This window comes from Syngnathus scovelli, chromosome 1 (assembly GCF_024217435.2).
Source record: "Syngnathus scovelli strain Florida chromosome 1, RoL_Ssco_1.2, whole genome shotgun sequence".
Lineage (NCBI taxonomy): Eukaryota > Metazoa > Chordata > Actinopteri > Syngnathiformes > Syngnathidae > Syngnathus > Syngnathus scovelli.
The window spans coordinates 15,714,924-15,735,564 of NC_090847.1; the positions used below are offsets into that span (position 1 = coordinate 15,714,924).

The window sequence follows — 20,641 nt, forward strand, 5'->3', positions numbered from 1 at the left end:
CTCTTCTGGTTATTTGAGAACTGCAAATCAAACATGCAGGCAAAAGCATTGGAAATGAAAGCAAATAGTTCAGTCCATTCTTTCTTAAACCCTCTGTTCTCATCAGCAATCTTTTTCTTTTTGAATCCATGGCCCATCACTCACACACCTGTTTGTATACAACTCACCTGTGCTGTGTCGCAGGCTATGACGCAATTTTGCTATTTGGCGTCATTCTTAAATTCGGTATTTTTAATATATTTACAATTACATACATTTTTACAGCATAAGTATGGTTGTGTCGTGATTATCATCTAAAAACCATATTTAAAAAAACACCACCATCAACAAAAAAGAAATGCTTTTCCATGTTCACGCATTTTTGCAAAAACTCCAGGGAGCCGCTTGGGCCGTGCTAAAGAGCCGCATGCGACTCTGGAGCCACGGGTTGCCGACTCCTGCACTATACCAATGGTTAAAAAAAAAATAAAAAATAGAAAAAAAAAAACACACCAGGAGGGATGCATGACGGCAATCGTGTCCTTGCCAATGAGGTGCCCCCCTTTTTTTTTTTTCCAGGGAATTTATCATAACCGGACACCAGAGGGCAGCATTTTCCCGACGATAACTTCCAATGGCATTAAACTCTCCCGGCTTCAAGTTTCAAGTTCCAAGCTTTAATTGTTATATGAAGCAAGTACTTCGCCGTAGTGTTTTGCTTTTGCACATATTGCCTTTAAAGGCTCTTTAACACCATGGTTAAATGATTAATTTGCATTAGAATTCTGCTTTCCCCCTAAAAATCCAACGTTTTACTAGATAAACAGAACATTTCCTCAAAAAAGACAGAGGTATAAAATGTTATAGTTTTCCTAAGAAAAATTATTTGGTCAGTAAAAGGCTTCGCAGTCTGTGTGATATATTTTGGAAGAGTTTGACCAAAACAGGCGAGTTATCTTCTACCGTGCAACATTTTAACATTTGCTTGAAAAATAACAAAAATAATTTGATATTTTCTCACAGCAAACACCAGTGAATAAAAAATGATTTGCAATTGCATCATCATGGCAGCATCATAAAACACCATGTATCTTCTGTTGTTGTCTCCCACTTGGCACATTAAAGATTTTCACTCCGAATCGGAATACAAATTGAATCATCCTAATGTTGTTGTTGTTGCTTTTGTGGCTGCAGTGACATAAATATGTTGCTGAGCTGCCAAATTTGCACCGATGATTTATTGCTGCATGAAAGTTGAACATTTTCAGTTACTAACTAATTAAAAGTTGCCACTCTTACAGCACAACAGATGAGAACATGACTCACTTGCAAGAAGCACACTTAACTTGTCATCACCAAATTATTATCCTTTATGCCTTGCAAAGGAGTACACTGAAGAAAAGGGAATGCAATTGTATTCATACAATAATAAAATGCGAATAAAGGTTTCTAACTATTTTGACTGGGCAACAATGTCCGATCCAAGGAGAAAATAATGATAATCACAGTTGGCAATTGCCTGTTTGTTCTCTCTTCCCAGCTCCATATGTTTTACAGATATTTTTAATATGCACATTAGGTTTTGACAGTCAGACTAATGTATTTAATATCTGTGCTTTACATGTTGTTTTACTGATTGCATAAAACCACAAATAAAAAAAAAGAATGCGAACATTTTTTTTTTTTTTAATTTAGAAAAATAGCAGTCTATAATGTACTTTGAAAGGGCAGCATGGTAATGCACGGGTTAGGCTGTCTGCCTCACAGTTCAAAGTTGCAGAATTGATTTCGGCTTCGGCCTTCACCTGGTCACCCCACCCCTCCACCCGTGGGGCTGTCAGGATTTTGACATTTGGCGATAAGGGCTGAGAACAATAATGGCGTAAATTTATTCAGATATAAAAAAAACCTTGGGTATCTCAACAGCAGGGATTTCTTTTTGACATACTGCATCTCATAATTCCTCCTTACGAAGTACTCTCAGTTCTATGTTTCAGTTTTTAATGTCAGGCTGCCTCGGTCGATCTCGCTCAGTGCTTCACCAGCCATGAATCTCACCTGTCTTTTTCTGTCTCTTTCAAAAGTAGAATAGAGTAGGACTCTTGTATGTGGATTCCAGCTGCACTCCTTCGTTCAAATGTCAGTGTCATGCGGTGCATTTCTTTCACTGTTAGTCAACATGGCCACCTTTTGTCCACCATTTCATTCACTGTTAGTCAACATGGCTACCTTTTGTCCACCGCTAAGCGCACCTGAAATGTCAGAGCAGGCAGGCGAAGGAACACTGCTGTGTTTATGCTCGCTTCTTCTCCTTCAATATGATTGCATTTGGGGAGGATTAAGGAATAATGGCTGGCATTTGTCGCTTTCCCATCGATTACAGCGTTGAAGGCAGCAGACGTATTCTAATTTTAGCTGCCAAGACATTCTTTTCTTTGATGACCTGGACAATAACAGAGATGAATGCTGAGACACTTACACTCAAGTGATGCATACGTGTGTGTGTGCGCGTGTGTGTGCGTGCGCAAGGACACGTGCTGCGCTGTGGATGCAAATCACAGCAAGCTGCTAGTGTTGTACTACACGCGTTCATGACAGACATTTTCACATGGCAAAATACAGATTCACACAGAGTTCAAAGAGATAACTAGACTGAGAAATCAGGGTTTTGAACCTGAGTTTGGCCATGATTTACACAATACATTGCCCAAAACATTATTAAAAACCAGATATTCATTCATATTTATTACAGTAAGACGATGAATTGCTGCCGTTTTGTTCTAACTACGGTATTGTTATTGTTTTGTTTTTTGGAATCTCACATTTCAATGTGTTTTAAATCAAGACAAGATTAGGGGTTGAAAGGCACGGTTTAAATCTGGGTTATTATTTCGTAGTAGGGTTTGAAATAAGGGTAAGTATTTCTAAATATGGTCTCAAGCCTGGGTTAGGGTTTCAAAGTGGGGAGGGTTAAGCTTTCAACTTTGAGACTGATGTCTGAGTTAGGCTTTTAAACACGGTTTTAAGTGAGGCTTAGGGATTCAAATGACTGTTTTAAGACTGGTTTACATAGAAAATGCAAACGTCCACATAGAGCATATATATAGAGACAGAGTGGGTGTCAATAAAGTCTCTTTTTATTTACAGTATTTTACAAACTGCGCACTCACTCACTCACTCACTCACTCACTCACTCACTCACTCACTCACTCACTCACTCACTCACTCACTCACTCACTCACTCACTCACTCACTCACTCACTCACTCACTCACTCACTCACTCACTCACTCACTCACTTCCGATCAACAAAAACAACAACAGATAATCGAAAAGCAAAGACATCAAAAAACATTGGTTGAATGAATTTTAAATATTATATTTTTCAGATTCTGTTTGTGTGTGTCAAAGTGCTCGTGCTTCACACATGGGTGAGCTCACAGCTTGAAAACCAAAACACCCCCTTAAAAAAATCATGAAAGTAATGCAGTAATCCATCAGAAGTGAAACTACACAAAATAGACAAAAGTATTGGGACATTGCCGAAAGTGATTCTTCTAAGTCAGGGGTCACCAACCTTTCTTAAACCAAGGGCTACTTCCTGGGTACTAATTAAGGCAAAGGGCAACCAGTTTGACACACTTCTGAAATAGCCAATTTGCTCAATTTAGCTTTAACTATGTTTTATTATTAATTGTCATTCCCAGTTCACATGTAAGTGTGATTTAAACAAGAATAGCAAAAATAAAATAAAATAAATAGAAGCAATAGAAATAAGTGCCGCTATATGAGCTCATTTTAGAATAGCCCTGCAGGCGACTCACGCGGTCCTCACGGGCAACCTGGTGCCCGCGGGCACCGTGTTGGTGACCCCTGTTCTAAATTGTCTTTTTTCTTGACATTTAGTTCAATCTCTTTTGATGAACTCGGGAGGTGTCTCGGGGCTTTATTTCACCCACTGTTTGTGAATGAAAGGAAATGATTCATAAAATGCCATTTGAGTCCACCCATTGAGAGTTGTAGGCAAAATCTAAAATTACAGCTTCAAATCAACATGGCAGAGTTCCTGTGTCTTTAAGGCATGGCTTTGTTAGACCTTTGGGTTGTTTTTATTCATGACTAGCAAATTACTACATGAAGCTGTTATCGGGGACAGGATTTTTCCAATTTTATGAGTGACAAAATGACACTAAAATTTCCTCTTCCAACCAAAATAGCAGACCCCGTGTCTCTTTTCAGAAATAGCTTCTTGAGATGTTTTTGTGAGAAATGTCTACGAAAGTATGAAATTTTCATTCTCAATTTATTAGACTTTCTGTTTTGAGAGTCATCATACGCATTGAGAAAAATATTTCCCAATTTAGAGGCATCCATTTGTATAGTACAAATTTGGTAGCGATCGGGCAAAGTCCAAAACACACATTTGTTTTTGAGGGACTCTTGAAAATTGACAATTGAGCCTACAATGGTGACAAAAAAAAAGGCAGACTTTGTCTTTTTGTGGATGGCTTGTTGAGACTCTTTGGGGTCTCTTCACGACATACATGCCAACCAACTTTGATCATGCTAAGTCAAATGGTGTCGAGGGCCTAAATTAAAGACCAAAAAAAAACAACAACATAGGCTACTAAAGTTGCATTATGTAAACATGTTTGAGTACCTATACGGTCCTCTACATTCCCAGTCCTGATGGGTCATGTGACACGCGGAGGAGGCATGGGTGCAGCATGGAATGACGAGAGAGTACTGTTCACGCACGCGCACAAATGGTTGTAAGAGACAAAAAAAAATCCCACATGCAACACTGTGAAAACACACATGTGTAGGCATGAACATACTGTTGGAAGGAATGCACACGCATTCATTTGCACTTATCTGAGGTGTGTCAGAAATATCCCAGGACTAGCGTCACAAAAGACATTTTTCAAAATCCAAACTACAAGTTTTCCCCTTCGAAAAGAACAGACGGGTCTATAAATATTGGGACTTTGACACAATCCTCATCATTTTGGCTCTAAACACCACCGTAATGGATTTGAAATGAAACCAAGATGTGCTTTAATTGCAGACTTTCAGCTTGAATGTGAGGGTATTTACATCCAAATCAGGTGAACAATGTCACAAATACAACCGTTTCTATAAACGTCTATATCTCACTTTTTAAGTGACAAAAAGTAATGGAACAGTTGGCAACTTAGAAGATCCGTTATTATTATTAATTGCCAGGTATGACAGCCAATGGAAGTGATTGCTTTGCATTCATTCCTGATGTGATTGCTGACATGAATTCTGATGGGATTCTGCAGTTATTATATGTTCATATTCAATCAAATGCTTCAAAATGCATTGGATGGTGCAGATAGACAATGACACAAAGCTCACTGCGAAACCAACCTTAAGGCAAAGAAGTAGAATGTTACACAATGGTTGAATCAGTCACCTGACCTGAATCTAACTGAGCATGCTAGTTTGCTCAAGGCAAAACTGAAGGGAAAATGCCCCAAGAACAACAGGAACTGAAATCGTTTGCATTCAAGGTCTGGCAGAGCCTCACCAGATTCATTCCAGACTTAAGGCAGTAATTGACTGCAAAGAATTTGTAACCAAATTGAAAGCATGATTTAGGATTGTTAACTTCCTTTTGGTCCCTACAAAAGTGGGAGGCATACACACTTTATAGTATCATTCCTACACTGGTCACCTGAACTCAAATCAAAGATGAAAGTCTGCAGTGAATGCACATTTATTTGTTAGCATGCATACACACATTCACACAAATGCATAAATACACACAAAGTGCACACACGTGCACACAAACTCACACACGCGCACGCACTCACGCACGCACACACGCACGCACAAAGAGGTGATATAAATGTACTGTTAAATTAACTACCATATTAACATTAGCTTCGGAAACATCACACCCTCAAAGTCCCACAGGTGGTGCTTGTTTGTGAGGACCGTGGTCACATTGGGGCCGGAACCAGAGCCAGAACTAGTTTGGCCACGGTCCACCAGTCTCTCTTAGCAGCCGTGGATCTAGGCCGAGTCGGCGTTGTGCACCGTTCTCGCATATGGGCTTCGTGGAGGTGTGTGACGACGCGTCACAAGCAGGACTCTGCGTGGTCGTGCAGCTTTTCCTTCTCCTGTACCACATGGTTCCCATTTTGAAGCACCAAATACCTGACACGCACCACATAAAAGAAGGCACAACATGTAAAAGAGGGACATGAAACAGGTTTCTTCATCCCAAATCAAAATCATGTGAAGTTGAGGGAGTGCCCTAGGGCTCCACTAAATACAATGCTCCTTCTCGATCCAAATCAAAGTCCTATGTTCACAAGGAGTTGGTCAATAGCGTCTCTGGCTGGGAATTACAGTAAATCAAGCTAACAGGAATGGGAACAAAAAAATTGCAGTAACCTAACCGAACCTATCCGAACGAGTAACTAACAATAACACTCAGTTGGTCTGTCGCTCGCTCGCTCGCGCGCGCACGCACGCACGCACGCACGCACGCACGCACGCACTCACTCACTCACTCACTCACTCACTCACTCACTCACTCACTCACTCACTCACTCACTCACTCACTCACTCACTCACTCACTCACTCACTCACTCACTCACTCACCAAGCTGCGGTAAAGGTAAAGTTGTCATGGTGGTCCATTTTGCCATCACGTCTATGGGGAGGGATGTATTTTTGGATTCCAAACACACATGAAAATCAAGAATATATTTGTGGATTTGAAAAAAATTAGAAAATCGCGGGTTTATTTAGGAATCTATAAAACACATGAGGAAATCAGGAATAGTATATTTGTGGATCTGAAAAACACGTGTGAAAATTGCAGATGTATTTGTGTGAATAATCGTGACACAAATCTCTCCCCATACACACTGGCACCGGTAAATGTCACAAATCATTATGGAGAATCCAAAGCTCATTAGCAGCACCATAAAGCCCAGAAGCCAATCTGTGTGTAGTTGGGCGGAAAACCAACAGAGAGATGATGATGACTGCGGTCTTGCCATTCCTACAACCATGGAACACCATGAACGCATCACGCACTAGATTTAATGAGGAACAACAGAGGAAAAACTTTTGCTGTCTACGACTTAAATGTTAGTGGGTTTGCGTGTGCGTGTGTATATGTGCATGCTTCTGTACGTGCGTGTGTGTTTGTGTGTGTTGAGCATCTCACAGTAGATTAGAGATTCCTTCTTTCGAACGAGTGACAGCCGTGGCGCACCATTACACCACTAATTGCTTTCAGGAGAGATTCTGAGCGCGTGCGTGTATGTGTATGTATGTTTGTGTGTGTGTGTGTGTGTTTGTGTGCGTGTGTATGTGTGTGCGCATGTGCTCAACAGCCATGACGGTGTCCAATGAGGCATCATCAGGTCAACACCCTAACTTGTTCCTTTGAAGATTAAGTAAACAAATGTAACATGTTCACTCCTCGTATATTTGATTTGTCGTCATGGCAACAATCACATTCCCGTTTACTAGATCTTTAATAAACAACAATTATGCCCAGACGTTACCTAAAAGGGCATGTGGTGAAAATAAACCTCAACCAGTTAAAGGCCTTTTTGGTCATATCAGTCTCTAGAATTTGTATCAAAATCAGAATTTTGCTATTATGTTAGCACTCAAAACCAAAATCTGTTGGAGGAGTCAGTCTTTGAAGGCTCCCGTAGACAATGCAAGGCCTTTGGAGACTTTTTGTGGGTCTACTCATGATAGAAAAGCCTACTAAATTTCAAACCCCCGAGTGAAAGAAGTGAATTTGAAATGAAATCAGGGGGCAAAGTGATTCAGGTTAAAATGTCACACCAAGATGGCAAACTTCTTCTTACTTTGACATACCCAAAACACATTGCTCAATCAAACTGACTTTGGGGGCTGAATTTTCAAGCGTTGTGCGAAGGAACTGGGCAGCTTGCTTGATTAGAAGAAATGTACATATTTTGGCATTGGCAATCTTCAATCACAAAACGGGATATGGAAATGAACATGGAACTGTATCTGCAGCATCACAGACGATGCAAACAGAGCAGAAAGCTCCAGGAGCTGAGCTGAACTGCTTTCCTTGCAATCACATTGCAGCTAAGCTTCAGCGTTGCCCCCGGCAACAAGCGCTCCTCAGAAAAAGAACCATTTGTGTCATTAAATGCGATCCTTGGTGCCATTTACCCTTCATAAACCAGCCAGCGGGAGCACAAGTACACACACACAGAACTACAAATAACCTTTTCAATTAAAATAGCACAATATTTGACATCAATACGCTGCACACTGGTCAAAACCAAATCAGATGCTAAGACAACTTAGCATCCAGATTGCAGAGAAAAAGGTCAACAGGGTCGTTTGTTCCTTAAAGGCCACAGTAATTCCTGGTTGATGTACTATATACAGACCTCAAGGGCTAAGATAATTAAACTTTGGTGAACTATCTTGACACAGTTTAGATTACAAAAATGCAAAAAGACATTCATCGACACGAATGCATGAGTGAACACACACACACGCACACGTCGAATTAAATCCGTCTCCGTCGAATCTCTTCATCGTCCTGTGGCGTGGGCGTGCGGGGTAGGATTTGGACACACGCCGCTCAGCTGTGTGCATACTGCAGTACCATTCAAAGAGCTATGACCAAGGGCACTCACTTATAGCTCTGAAAATGGCGCTGCCATCTGCACCAGAGGCTCGTGGGGAAACCGGTGGATTGATTCTTGCATATGTGCGCACACACAATTATTCTTCATAAAACAAAAGAGCAAAGGAACTCTTTGTAGACAGACATATCAGCAAATATTTATTCTCAAAATTAAACGTCTTGGGAATACAGATACATTTGTAAAGTACATTTTTTTTAAATTCAGTTCACTGTCATTTAAGTGAGTACAAAATATTTGCATTTAATGTGTAGTTTACGTATTTATGTAAGAGCATTTTGACTTCATTGATGTGAAAAACAAATTAATAGAATCATTATTTAAGTGCATTTACAGTCGTTCCTTTCATACACTTAAAGGTCAGATTCCAAAGATTATTTTAGGGTTGGTTAAAATCCACTGGAAGTGGCAATGAACAGTTTAAAGCCTCTTCTTTGAAGACTTGAGCTTGTGAAGCGAGTTGAGTTGCATTCACTGCCAGCTCGTATCAAAACATTTGGAGAAAGCTCATAAATTAAGATGCTTGTATCTCACGGCACCACTGTAATCAGTTTTAAGAACCAGAGATGCCCAGAACAAACATGTCAGCTCGGCTGTTTGTTAAACCATGTTATTAAAGGAATACTCTGACATGACATTTGATTATTGTACAGCTCAAATATGAGTGTACTTTTACAGCCTGACTCATGGTCAAGGCCCACATTTGAAAAGAGCGATATTTGTAATAACTGCCCAATAGAAACACAAATGATGACTTTTTTTTGTATTGAAATCTTAATTTACCCCAGCCCAAATTTACCTGAATGCCTAACCCCAATTTACACTAACACAATTACTAAGCCGATGAAGGACTATTGATTAATACATTTAACCATTAACAGCTGCATCTTAATACTTCTGTTCTCACAGCATATTCCCCCTCATAAAAAATATATTTCAAACTCGATGGGAGACATTTTGCCCATGTGTAATGGGATAAATAAAAGGCATTCAGAACGAGGCAATTGTATCAGTTGGTTTATCACCACTAAGTAATTAGGAGCCCTGTGGGGTCAGCAAAAAGCAACCGTGACACATACATTAATCACACTTAGCTTGTCTTTGTGCACAATTATTGTCCTTTCTTTGATTAGACTCAAAAGTCACAACAAACTGATGACAAAGAAAAAAATGCACCACTCGCCCGCTCGCTAATTTATCGAATTTTCTTTCTCATGTGATTAATAGACACATTAGTATTCTCCTTGTATCATTAAAACGAGTAACTATAGTATAATTAATAATAATTTAAAAAAATGAAATTGTCCATTTATTTCCTTGAAGAGGTCAAATGAATACAATAAATAAATCGCAAACAATAAAATCTAAGTGATTCTTTGTGGGATTAAAATTAGTACAATTATTCACAAATATTTAAACCAGTGGTTCCCAAACTTTTTCAGACTAGCGCCCGCTTGGCTCCCTAGTGAATTCCTAGCGCCTAAATTAAGTTTTTCCACTCTATGTCTATAACTAAAATAATATAGTTTAGGTGGATAGTTTTAGAAAGAACTGTGTTTTTCACTGTGCCTGTAAAAAAAGTGAGTCAGTTCATAGAATATATGCACATCATATGGCTCATTGTCAGGTTGGTAGCGACTCTACTTCAATTTGAGCCAGCAAAAATACTGTACAGTATTGCATTGGAGGACCAAAAGGAGTACAAGGAATTAGCAAATATTTGAATAAATGTATGCCTCTAGACTAGACAGGCCGCAGGCGGTGAAAGCTCCGCATCCTAACCACTGCACCATCAGGGATCTATCCATCCATCCTAATTCATTAAATTACTATCAAAATGAGTATGAGTAAGAAAATGTTCTTCTCCATGTGAGGGATTAAAATTAGCACAATAAACAAAACATAACACAAATAAATAAATAAAAAGAAAATGGTTAGTCTCTTTGATAAAAGATATTAACTGAACTTTGAAGAATATTTAAACAAATTAAAGTATTCACATTGAGCGATTAAAAGTTACATACTGAATATTTTCTAAATATAAATAATATTAAAAATTAGCATGATAAACAAAATATATACAAAAATACATATTTAATTTTAATTTTCATTTAATTTTACAGAATTAAAAAAATACAAATTGATGCCCCTTGAGGGAATTAGATTTAAAAGAAATGTGCAAACTATTAGATAAAATTAAAATAATTCTAAACTCTTGAGGAATTACATATCCGAGAATAATAATTATGTGAGCGAAGATGCAGACATGTTTCCATTAGCGTTGTTTTGCTTCCAAATATGATTTAAAAATATATATATTTTGGTGACTATCATTTGGAAGCAAAGGACTTTGATTTGGATCTCCTGCAAGAATTGCCATGAAGTAGCAATGGGTAAAGTTGAATTCACTCAGATTTGAATCCTTCTGTAATTGATGTCAAAGAGATGCGTGTGCGTGTGAGTGCGCCAAACTCACTTGAGCGAGCGAGCGAGAGCGAGAGAGCATGCCTGCAGGTGAGGCTTAAGAGTGGCTAGACAGGCACTGGCCTGGTGTTGCACAACCAGAGCAGCAGTTTGGAGGCGGAGGAGCAGCTGCTGGAGACACGAGCAGGGAGGACGAGGAGGAGAAGAAAGAGGAGGAAAAGAACGAGGACAAAGAGGAGAAGGAAGATGAGGCAGAGGGATGTGAAGAAAGGGTTCATTTGGGGAAGGAATGAAAAAGAATGCAAGAGAATATAAAACGCAAGTTACCGTGCAATGTATGAGATGAGCAAATGAAAGGATGGCGACAGAGTAAATGGAAATGAAATGGACAGATGGCATGCAAAGCAGAAAAAGGTGGGGGGAAAGCACAAGAAACCCAAAAGAAAGTCACAATAGGTTTTGAGACAAAAAAGAAAAAAAAAGGATGATGGGGTGAGCAAAGGAAGTGAAGTGGAAGTAAATATATAATATAGACATAAAACAGGTGAAGCAGGAGGTGAAAAAGGAATAATGAGTGGAGGAAGAGGGGTGGAACAAAGGACGGAGAAGGATAGAGGGAGAGGATAATGGAAGTGAGTGAACTCAAATGGGGAAGAAAAGAGGTAAGGTGTGGAAAAAAGGATATTGTCAGACAAATAGGAAGGGAATGGAAATATGGATTGATAGGGCAAAATATGATAAATATATAGAAATAGGGAAGGAGGTGTAGGAAGAATAATAAATAGTACGGGATAGATTGCAGGGAGGGATGAGAGAAGGAAGTAAAGGGGATGGATAGAAAGTTGCAAATGGGGAAGAGAAACGAGGACAGAAGAATGCGGTAATGAGGACCGATGGAAAGGAAAAGAAAGAAAAGGGCCAAGAAAGAAAGAGGGAAGGGCATAGAGGGAGGGTGAAAAACAAGGTTAAAATTGACACATACAGTCGACCAATTAGATATTAGATCAAAACTCATGGATAAACACCGAGGGTGGACTTGGACAACAAAAATCCCTTTAAGTTCAAATGAAAGTATCAAAAAGTTGTTCCTTCTCATCATTTTAGGGCATTGAAGTATGCAGCAGAATGCCTGCGGTATGGTATGCATATTAGCGACGTGTGTTTGTGTGTGTGTGTGTATGTTTGCGCATTAGTTTGTGTGCGTGTGTTCGTGTGTGCATGGCTTGTTGCGATTGGCAGCCGAGAGCAACATTTCCTGTTAGAATTTTTCTCTCTTTGCTTTTGTTTATGTCTGCAAGACATTGTTACCCACACATACACGTGCACATGCTCTAAACATTGCCGGAGACCAAAAAAAAAAAAAAAAAAAGGCCACACATGCATTTTGTAGCTAAACACATCCAAATAATGTTCATAAAAGGTCCAATGTTTTAAATCAAGACCACCACAGATTTCCTGAAAGATATTTCACAATAAAAGATAAAAAACATCTTGTGGGGTCATGGACTGATCAGTGAGGAATGTCTGAAAAAAGTTGGTACAACAAGAGCAGTTTTCTGACATGAAACCAAGGAAGTAAATGATTGTTTTCCACTATTTAGACTCCAAAAATCCCAAAAGATCCAAAATTTTTAATTCATATCCTTAAAAGTAAGATCTTAAATCCAAGACTATCCATTTATGTGATAACAATCGTGTAAAAGAGAGCTACTTGTAAACAATAACGGTGGCAACGTTCCACTGATTGCACTGCATCCAGTGTGAATGGACTCGGCAACTCCAACGCTTTCTATTCCTTGCTGTGCCCCGCAACGCAGCCATTCCGCACCCGATGTGAATTAGGCGTCGGGCCTGAACTCTAATAAATCCATACTGAAATCCCAAATCTAGTCCTTAAATCTAACACCTTAAATCCGAAGCCTTAAAGCTAAGACCTTGAATCTGAGGCCTTGAACTTGTCTTTAAAACCAATATAATGTAAATCCTAAGACCTTAACAATCAGTCGTTAAACCTAGGTCAAGTTCGTAACACCAAAACCTTTAATACAATCCCTTAATACCTTCAAACTATGGCAATATTTTTTTAGCATTGTAGATTTCGTCAATGTTTTCACAAAAAAATAAAAATAAATAAAGAGCCGGCAATCTTAGCATTCGGCCCTCGGTGGGGCTTTTCACGTATCGGCGGCAGAGTGGCACTTACTTGAGCACATGCGTGGACCCGTTGATGCGCGCAGCAGCGCAGGGTGCGCGCGGGCCCACCAGCACGGAAGGTCGTCGGTAGTGCTTGCGTCCGCAACACAGGATGCTGAGGAAGGCACGGCGGAACGACTTGTTGAGGAAGGCGTAGAGGATGGGGTTAAGCATGGAGTTGATGTAGCCCAGCCACAGGCAGGCCGCCCACAACTGGTCGGGCACTGTGTAGCCGATGAAGGGGTCCACCACATTGGTGATGAAGAAGGGGGCCCAGCACAGGCAGAAGCAGCCCATGATGACGCACAGCGTCTTGGCCGCCTTGGTCTCTACACGCATGTGGTGATTGCGCTGCTGGTCGGCTGAGTCCGACGAGGCGCCACCCGCCCGCCGCAGCGCGCCGATCTGGAGGGCGTGCGCCCGTGCCGTCACGTAGATCCGCTGGTAGGCCAGCACCATCAACGCCAGCGGGATGTAGAAGGCCACCACTGAGCATGTCACCGCGTACGGCTTGTTCACCAGGAACACGCACGTCGTGGAGTTGCTGCCCTCTGTGTGACGACGTTCGTCGAGCTGCACGCACGCAACACACAACACTTAGTGGGACTCCATCCATTTGGGGAAATCAAAATAAATAAAAATGCTGAAGCAGCTTGTGATTTATTGTCCAAGGTATTTTTGGTATCAATAAGAAAAATAGCACTCTATAATATTGCATCGTTGAAAAACACAATAATTAAATAATAGAATGTGATAAATCAAATAGTTTTTGAGAAATGTTGACACGGTTCGGGACAGAAGCGGGAGTCAACAGTCCAGACGCCAGCGTTGCTCTAACCCTAACTAATAATGGTGCAAGCAATATGATCCAACATCCAAGTCCAAATGCCAAAAAACATGTGGCAATAATCATAATGTAAATCTGTAAGCTAAAATGCTAAAAATTCACTCAGTTGTTAAGCAATTTTATTCAACTTCATGTATGTCTAGGCTAATGCATCTGATCAAGCTGCTTTGCCAACAAAACATCATTGATAGCAATGCAAATGAATGCAACGCAAAGTACGACCATCTAGCTGTGGAATTCTTCCAGAAACGAGTCGCTGTCAGAACTCAGCACTTTTAATTGGACCCTCAGAGAGAAATAAAGTTCCTGACCAGACTAAACTGCTCTTTGTGCGCGAGTATTTGTGTGCGTGTGTGTGTGTGTGTGTGTGTGTGTGTGTGTGTGTGTGTGTGTGCGTGTATGTGTGTGTGTGTGTGTGTGTAGGGTGCCAAATTGGAACGCGAAACGGGTCACCGAGCAAGGGCAACTGAGGGCGAGCGAGGTTAACAAAGGCTGGGGAGTAGCTTGCTTGCTGGCCTGACAAGAAAAAGCAAAATACTTTCCTTAAAAGTTTTTTTTGGAGACTATTTTGTAATTAAAGAATGGAAAGATTAATTCAATGTTTGGGTTGCTATTGGGCAATAACTCAACAAGTAGTTTTGGTAGTTGCCTCAAGGGGTGTCAAGAGTTAATTCAAAAGCATCTCTAGCCTCTGTGTTGTCTATTCTACTCATCATTTCTTAGTTGAAGGTCATTGCCCTTTGAAGGTAATTTTTATAATGAAATCACATTAGAATAATAGTTTTTTTTTCAATGACAAACTTACAAGGAAACAAACTCATTTTATGAATGAAAACAAAACACTCATCATTTTGCTGTCATCAATTATGAGCTAAATTCAAAGATCAATGATTTTTTTTCGACACAGTTCTATCTAATACTGCTCACAAATCTTTCCATGTCTGTGTTAGGTGAGCACTTTGCTGAGATGACCCTTAGGTAACCCACAACTAAAAGGGGGGAGGGCTTGTCATTGCAGTGAGAATGCCAGCCACTATCAATTTGCCTCAAAAAGTATGACATATTTATTTCCTGGAAAAAACAAACTGCAATCATAATTGATTTCCAAAGAGAAATAAATTAGTTTCTGCGTATTTGTCATGCGGTCGCGTTTATTTTTTCAGTTTTTTGTCTCGTCAATTGTCGTAACTTTACTTCCGGTTTTATTTTGTCATTCCTTCCGTTTCAGTTCGTGTTTCCTTCCTCGGTGTTGGTTGTCTTGTCTTCCCTGATCCCGATTGTGTGCACCCGCGTAATCGATACTAATTGTCATCACCTGTGTCCCCGCCCGTTTGTGTGTATTTAGTCCGTGTCTTCCCCTTGTCTTGTGCCAGTGTGTCTAGCCTCGTCCCGACCACCAGCGATTCCTTGATGTCCGAACTCTCTGAAAGAACTCTCCTTTTTGTCTCGCCGCCGAGCGACGCTTTTGGTTGTGCCTGGGTCTCCAGCGCCTTTTTGTCTCGTTCCAGTGCGACTCCTTTTGTTGGTACTTTTTGCTACACGTTTTCCCTCGAAAGAGGCGTTTTGATTTGTACTTTTAGCCTTTTGACTCGCCACAGTGCGACGCCTTTTGTTTGTACTTTTTGCCCCGTGTTTTCCCTCGCAAGAGGCGCTTTGTTTTGTACTTTTGCTCTGAGTGCTTGCTGGAATAAATCCCAGATAGATACGACTCTGCATCCGAGTCCTTCGCCTTGTCCCCAGCCTGACAGTACACACTGGCCAGACATGGACTCGGCAGAGTCGGAGCACCTGTGCGCCACAGTGCGCTCCCATGCCTCACTGCTCGCCCAGCACCAGAGGGAGGTGGGCGACTTGGGAGAAGAGATCCGAGGACTCGCTAGGAATCAAGAAAATTTCAGAGGAGCGGTCGCCACCCAAGTAGCAAAGCTGGGTCAGCAAATGCAGGAAGTGCTCTCGCTCTTGAACGCGGGACCAGCAGCGACCTCCAGTACACCCGTCGCTTCCCCCGTTCCTTCCCTTGCAAGAGGTCCCATGACTGGCAGTGCCAGACTGGCTCCTCCAGAGCGCTACTCCGGAGAACCCGGCCTTAGCCGGGCTTTTATTACAGAATGCGAGATGAACTTTGAGAGTTCCCCAGCAGAATTCCCCACCGAGCGCTCCAAGGTGGCCTACATGGTATCCTACCTGACGGGAAGGGCCCGCACATGGGCCACCGCGGAATGGGCCAGGGATTCCATCTCCTGTCACTCTCTCCCCGCTTTCATCCAGGCCCTGCGAACGGTGTTCGATCCCATTTCCGCTGACCGAGACAAGGCTCGCCAACTCTGTCAGATAGACCAGGGACAAGACACCGTCGGAGACTACGCCATCCGGTTCCGCACGCTGGCCGCGGCGAGCGGGTGGAATGCGGCGGCACTATATGACATCTTCCTCCGGGGCCTGTCAGGACCCATCCAAGATCAGCTAATCCCCTTAGATCTTCCCACCGACCTCGACGCCCTCATCGCTCTGGCTATCCGCACTGACAACCGGCTGCAAGAGTGGAGAAAGCACCGACGCAGCAACGCTCCCGCCTTCGTTCCAGTAGCCGGCCCTGACGCTCACCACTCCAGGCCGTACGGGGATCGGCAGCGCCAGGAGCCAGAACCGATGCAGTTGGGCAGAGCCAAGTTAACAGAGGAGGAGAAGTTACGGCGGCGCCGAGAGGGAAGATGCTACTACTGCGGCGAGCTCGGACACCTCCTTCTCTCCTGTCCAGTGAGGAGGACCCTGAAGGTAAGCGCCTTCTCGGCGGCTCTGTCCCCGGGGCGAGTGCTTCCCAAGGGCAGGATCACCCAGTCGGGAAGAGAGATAGAACTCGAAGTATTAATAGACTCAGGAGCAGACGAAAGCTTGATAGACTGGGCATTTGCTCGCCGGTGCGGGGTAAAGACTGAGCTACTGAACACTCCCGTGAAAGCAAAGGCACTCAATGGACAGGCACTCTTTGAGATAACTCACATAACCGAACCAGTCTCGTTGTCAATTGGCCTCCACCAGGAGAACATACGTCTACATGTCGTGACCTCACCAATGAACCCTCTCGTTCTCGGGTATCCATGGCTTCAACGCCACAACCCCGCTATAGACTGGGGATCAGGGGAAATAACGGGATGGGGGTCCGACTGTCATGATTCCTGTATCAAGTCTAACCCGCGCCCGGTGCCTTCCGCTCCAGACGCGCCAACCCCAGACTTAACCGGGGTCCCTGCGTGTTACCACCAATGGGCCGAGGTATTCAGCAAGGCCAAGGCTACCTCTCTGCCTCCCCACCGTCCGTATGATTGCGCCATTGACCTGCTGCCGGGATCAACGATACCCAAGGGGAGGCTGTATTCTCTCTCGGGACCTGAGAAGCAAGCCTTGAATGAATATATAGACTCCTCCTTGCAAGCAGGGCTGATTCGACCGTCGTCGTCGCCTGCGGGGGCGGGGTTCTTTTTCGTGGGCAAGAAGGACGGCACCCTACGTCCCTGCATTGATTATAGTCCCCTCAATCAGATCACCATCAAGAATCGGTATCCGCTCCCACTGATGTCGACCGTGTTCGACCAATTACAGCAAGCCCGGGTGTTCACCAAGTTAGATCTGCGCAACGCCTACCATCTGGTGCGCATCCGGGAAGGGGACGAATGGAAGACAGGGTTCAACACGCATCGAGGACATTTTGAATACCGCGTCATGCCATTTGGCCTCACCAATGCTCCCGCTGTGTTTCAGGCCATGATAAACGATGTTTTGAGAGACTGTTTGGACCGGTTTGTGTACGTATATTTGGACGATATTTTGATTTACTCCCCAGATCTGAAGACCCATAGGGTTCACGTCGAGACGGTGTTGCAACGACTCCTGGAACACCAACTATACGTAAAGGCCGAGAAAAGTGAATTTCACAAGAGCACCGTTTCTTTTCTCGGCTTCATCGTAGCCCCGGGCAAAGTAGAGATGGACCCGGCGAAAGTAAGCGCGGTAACGGAATGGCCTACCCCTGACTCACGCAAGAAGGTGCAACAATTCCTGGGCTTTGCCAATTTTTATCGGCGATTCATTAAGGGCTTCAGTGCCACAGCGGCTCCCTTGCACGCGCTCACGTCTCCTAAAGTCCCCTTCCGCTGGTCAGCAGAGGCGGAGGCGGCCTTCCAGGAGCTAAAGAACCGTTTCAGCACCGCTCCCATCCTCACGCTCCCTGATCCGTCGCGGCAGTTTGTGGTGGAGGTGGACGCCTCCAATCAAGGAGTAGGTGCCATCCTTTCGCAGAGGGCCAAGAGCGACAACAAGCTCCATCCGTGCGCGTTCCTGTCTCGACGGCTGACGCCCGCCGAACAGAATTATGACGTGGGGGATCGCGAACTGTTGGCAGTCAAGCTGGCATTAGAAGAATGGAGACATTGGTTAGAGGGAGCACAGCAGCCTTTTTTGGTCTGGACAGACCATAAAAATTTAGAATACATTAAGTCAGCTAAGAGACTGAATTCACGCCAAGCCCGCTGGTCACTTTTTTTCAATCGTTTTAACTTCACTTTGTCCTACAGACCGGGAACCAAGAACACCAAGCCTGACGCCCTCTCCCGTGTTTTCAACTCGGACCCAGAAATTAAGAAGCCTGAGACTATCCTGCCTTCCCATTGCCTGGTTAGAGCCGTGACCTGGCCTATCGAAGGCCGGGTACAGCAGGCCAATGGTAACGAACCACCCCCTAGTGGTTGCCCTGAGAACCGACTATTTGTCCCTGCTCAATTACGATCCCAAGTCATCCATTGGGCTCACACCTCCAGACTCTCCTGCCATCCGGGCATGCGCCGAACGCTGTTCGTAATCCAGCAGCGATTCTGGTGGCCCTCCATGAGGGCAGACGTCAAGGAATACGTTGCCGCCTGTCCCGTCTGCGCCCGGAATAAGAACGCCCACGGCGCCCGCATGGGGTTGCTGCATCCCCTACCCATTCCTTCGCGCCCGTGGGCGGAGATATCTATGGACTTCGTCACCGGGCTTCCGACCTCGCATGGGCGAACCACCATACTCACAGTGGTGGATAGATTTTCAAAGATGGCTCATTTTATCGCCTTGCCCAAGCTCCCGTCCGCTAAACGAACGGCCACCGTAATGATGGACCACATATTCCGGGTTCATGGGTTCCCGAAAGACATAGTTTCCGATAGAGGGCCCCAATTCGTATCCAGGTTTTGGCGGGAGTTTTGCAAGCTCATAGGGGCAACCGTGAGTCTCACGTCAGGCTATCACCCGGAGGCAAACGGACAGACAGAACGCATTAATCAACAGTTGGAGACAAGTCTCCGCTGCCTGGTCTCCCAGAACCCCTCCTCGTGGAGCAAGAACCTCTCCTCCTGGGTGGAGTATGCCCACAACTCCCTGCCCACCACGGCTACAGGTATGTCCCCCTTCAAGTGTGTGTTTGGCTACCAGCCCCCTGTCTTCCCTGACAGTGAGCCGGAGGTGACGGTGTCTTCGGCCCACGCCTTGGTGCGCCGCTGTCATCGCGTCTGGTCGGCGGCTCGGGCCACGCTGGTCCGACAGGGGGACCGGGTAAAGCGGATGGCTGACCGGAGGAGACGTCCGGCGCCCGTGTACCAGAGAGGTCAACGTGTCTGGCTATCCACCAAGGATCTTCCCCACCGGGGGGACTCCAGGAAACTGGCGCCTCGCTTCGTGGGTCCGTTCCCCATCGCCAAGGTCGTGCACCCGGCCGCGGTGCGTCTACGCTTGCCCAGGTCCCTTGCAGTCCACCCCACCTTTCACGTTGGGAAGGTCAAGCCGGTGGTGGACAGCCCGTTGGTGCCGGATCCGGCGCCCCCTCCGCCTCCGCGGACTGTGGACGGTGGGACGGCCTACACCGTCAAAGAACTATTGGACGTGCGCAGAAGAGGCCGGGGCTGGCAGTACCTGGTGGACTGGGAGGGTTATGGACCGGAGGAGCGGCAATGGGTGCCGCCTAGTTATATTTTGGACCCGGGACTTTTTGAGGACTTCTATGCGGCTCACCCTGGGGCTCCTGGGCCGTCTGGGATCCGGCCCTAGGGGGGGGGGTTCTGTCATGCGGTCGCGTTTATTTTTTCAGTTTTTTGTCTCGTCAATTGTCGTAACTTTACTTCCGGTTTTATTTTGTCATTCCTTCCGTTTCAGTTCGTGTTTCCTTCCTCGGTGTTGGTTGTCTTGTCTTCCCTGATCCCGATTGTGTGCACCCGCGTAATCGATACTAATTGTCATCACCTGTGTCCCCGCCCGTTTGTGTGTATTTAGTCCGTGTCTTCCCCTTGTCTTGTGCCAGTGTGTCTAGCCTCGTCCCGACCACCAGCGATTCCTTGATGTCCGAACTCTCTGAAAGAACTCTCCTTTTTGTCTCGCCGCCGAGCGACGCTTTTGGTTGTGCCTGGGTCTCCAGCGCCTTTTTGTCTCGTTCCAGTGCGACTCCTTTTGTTGGTACTTTTTGCTACACGTTTTCCCTCGAAAGA

General features: G+C 44.2%; 1 protein-coding gene across 6 annotated transcripts in view; it reads right to left on the reverse strand.

Moving 5' to 3' along the window:
* Positions 1-3,098: 3,098 nt before the first annotated feature.
* htr4 (5-hydroxytryptamine receptor 4) overlaps positions 3,099-20,641 on the reverse strand; it is a 69,903-nt gene continuing 52,360 nt past the window's right edge. For 3 of the 6 annotated variants that reach the window (XM_068651267.1, XM_049737455.2, XM_068651266.1), the window contains 2 exons: positions 13,296-13,858; positions 3,099-6,164 (listed from right to left, as the gene is read on the reverse strand). In XM_068651267.1, coding sequence (XP_068507368.1) covers positions 6,086-6,164; positions 13,296-13,858 — 642 coding nt within the window. In that variant the 3' untranslated portion in view covers positions 3,099-6,085. Of the gene's footprint in view, positions 11,264-13,295; positions 13,859-20,641 lie in introns of all 6 variants that reach the window. The other 3 variants (XR_007485293.2, XR_007485304.2, XM_049737459.2) reach the window with 3 other exon arrangements.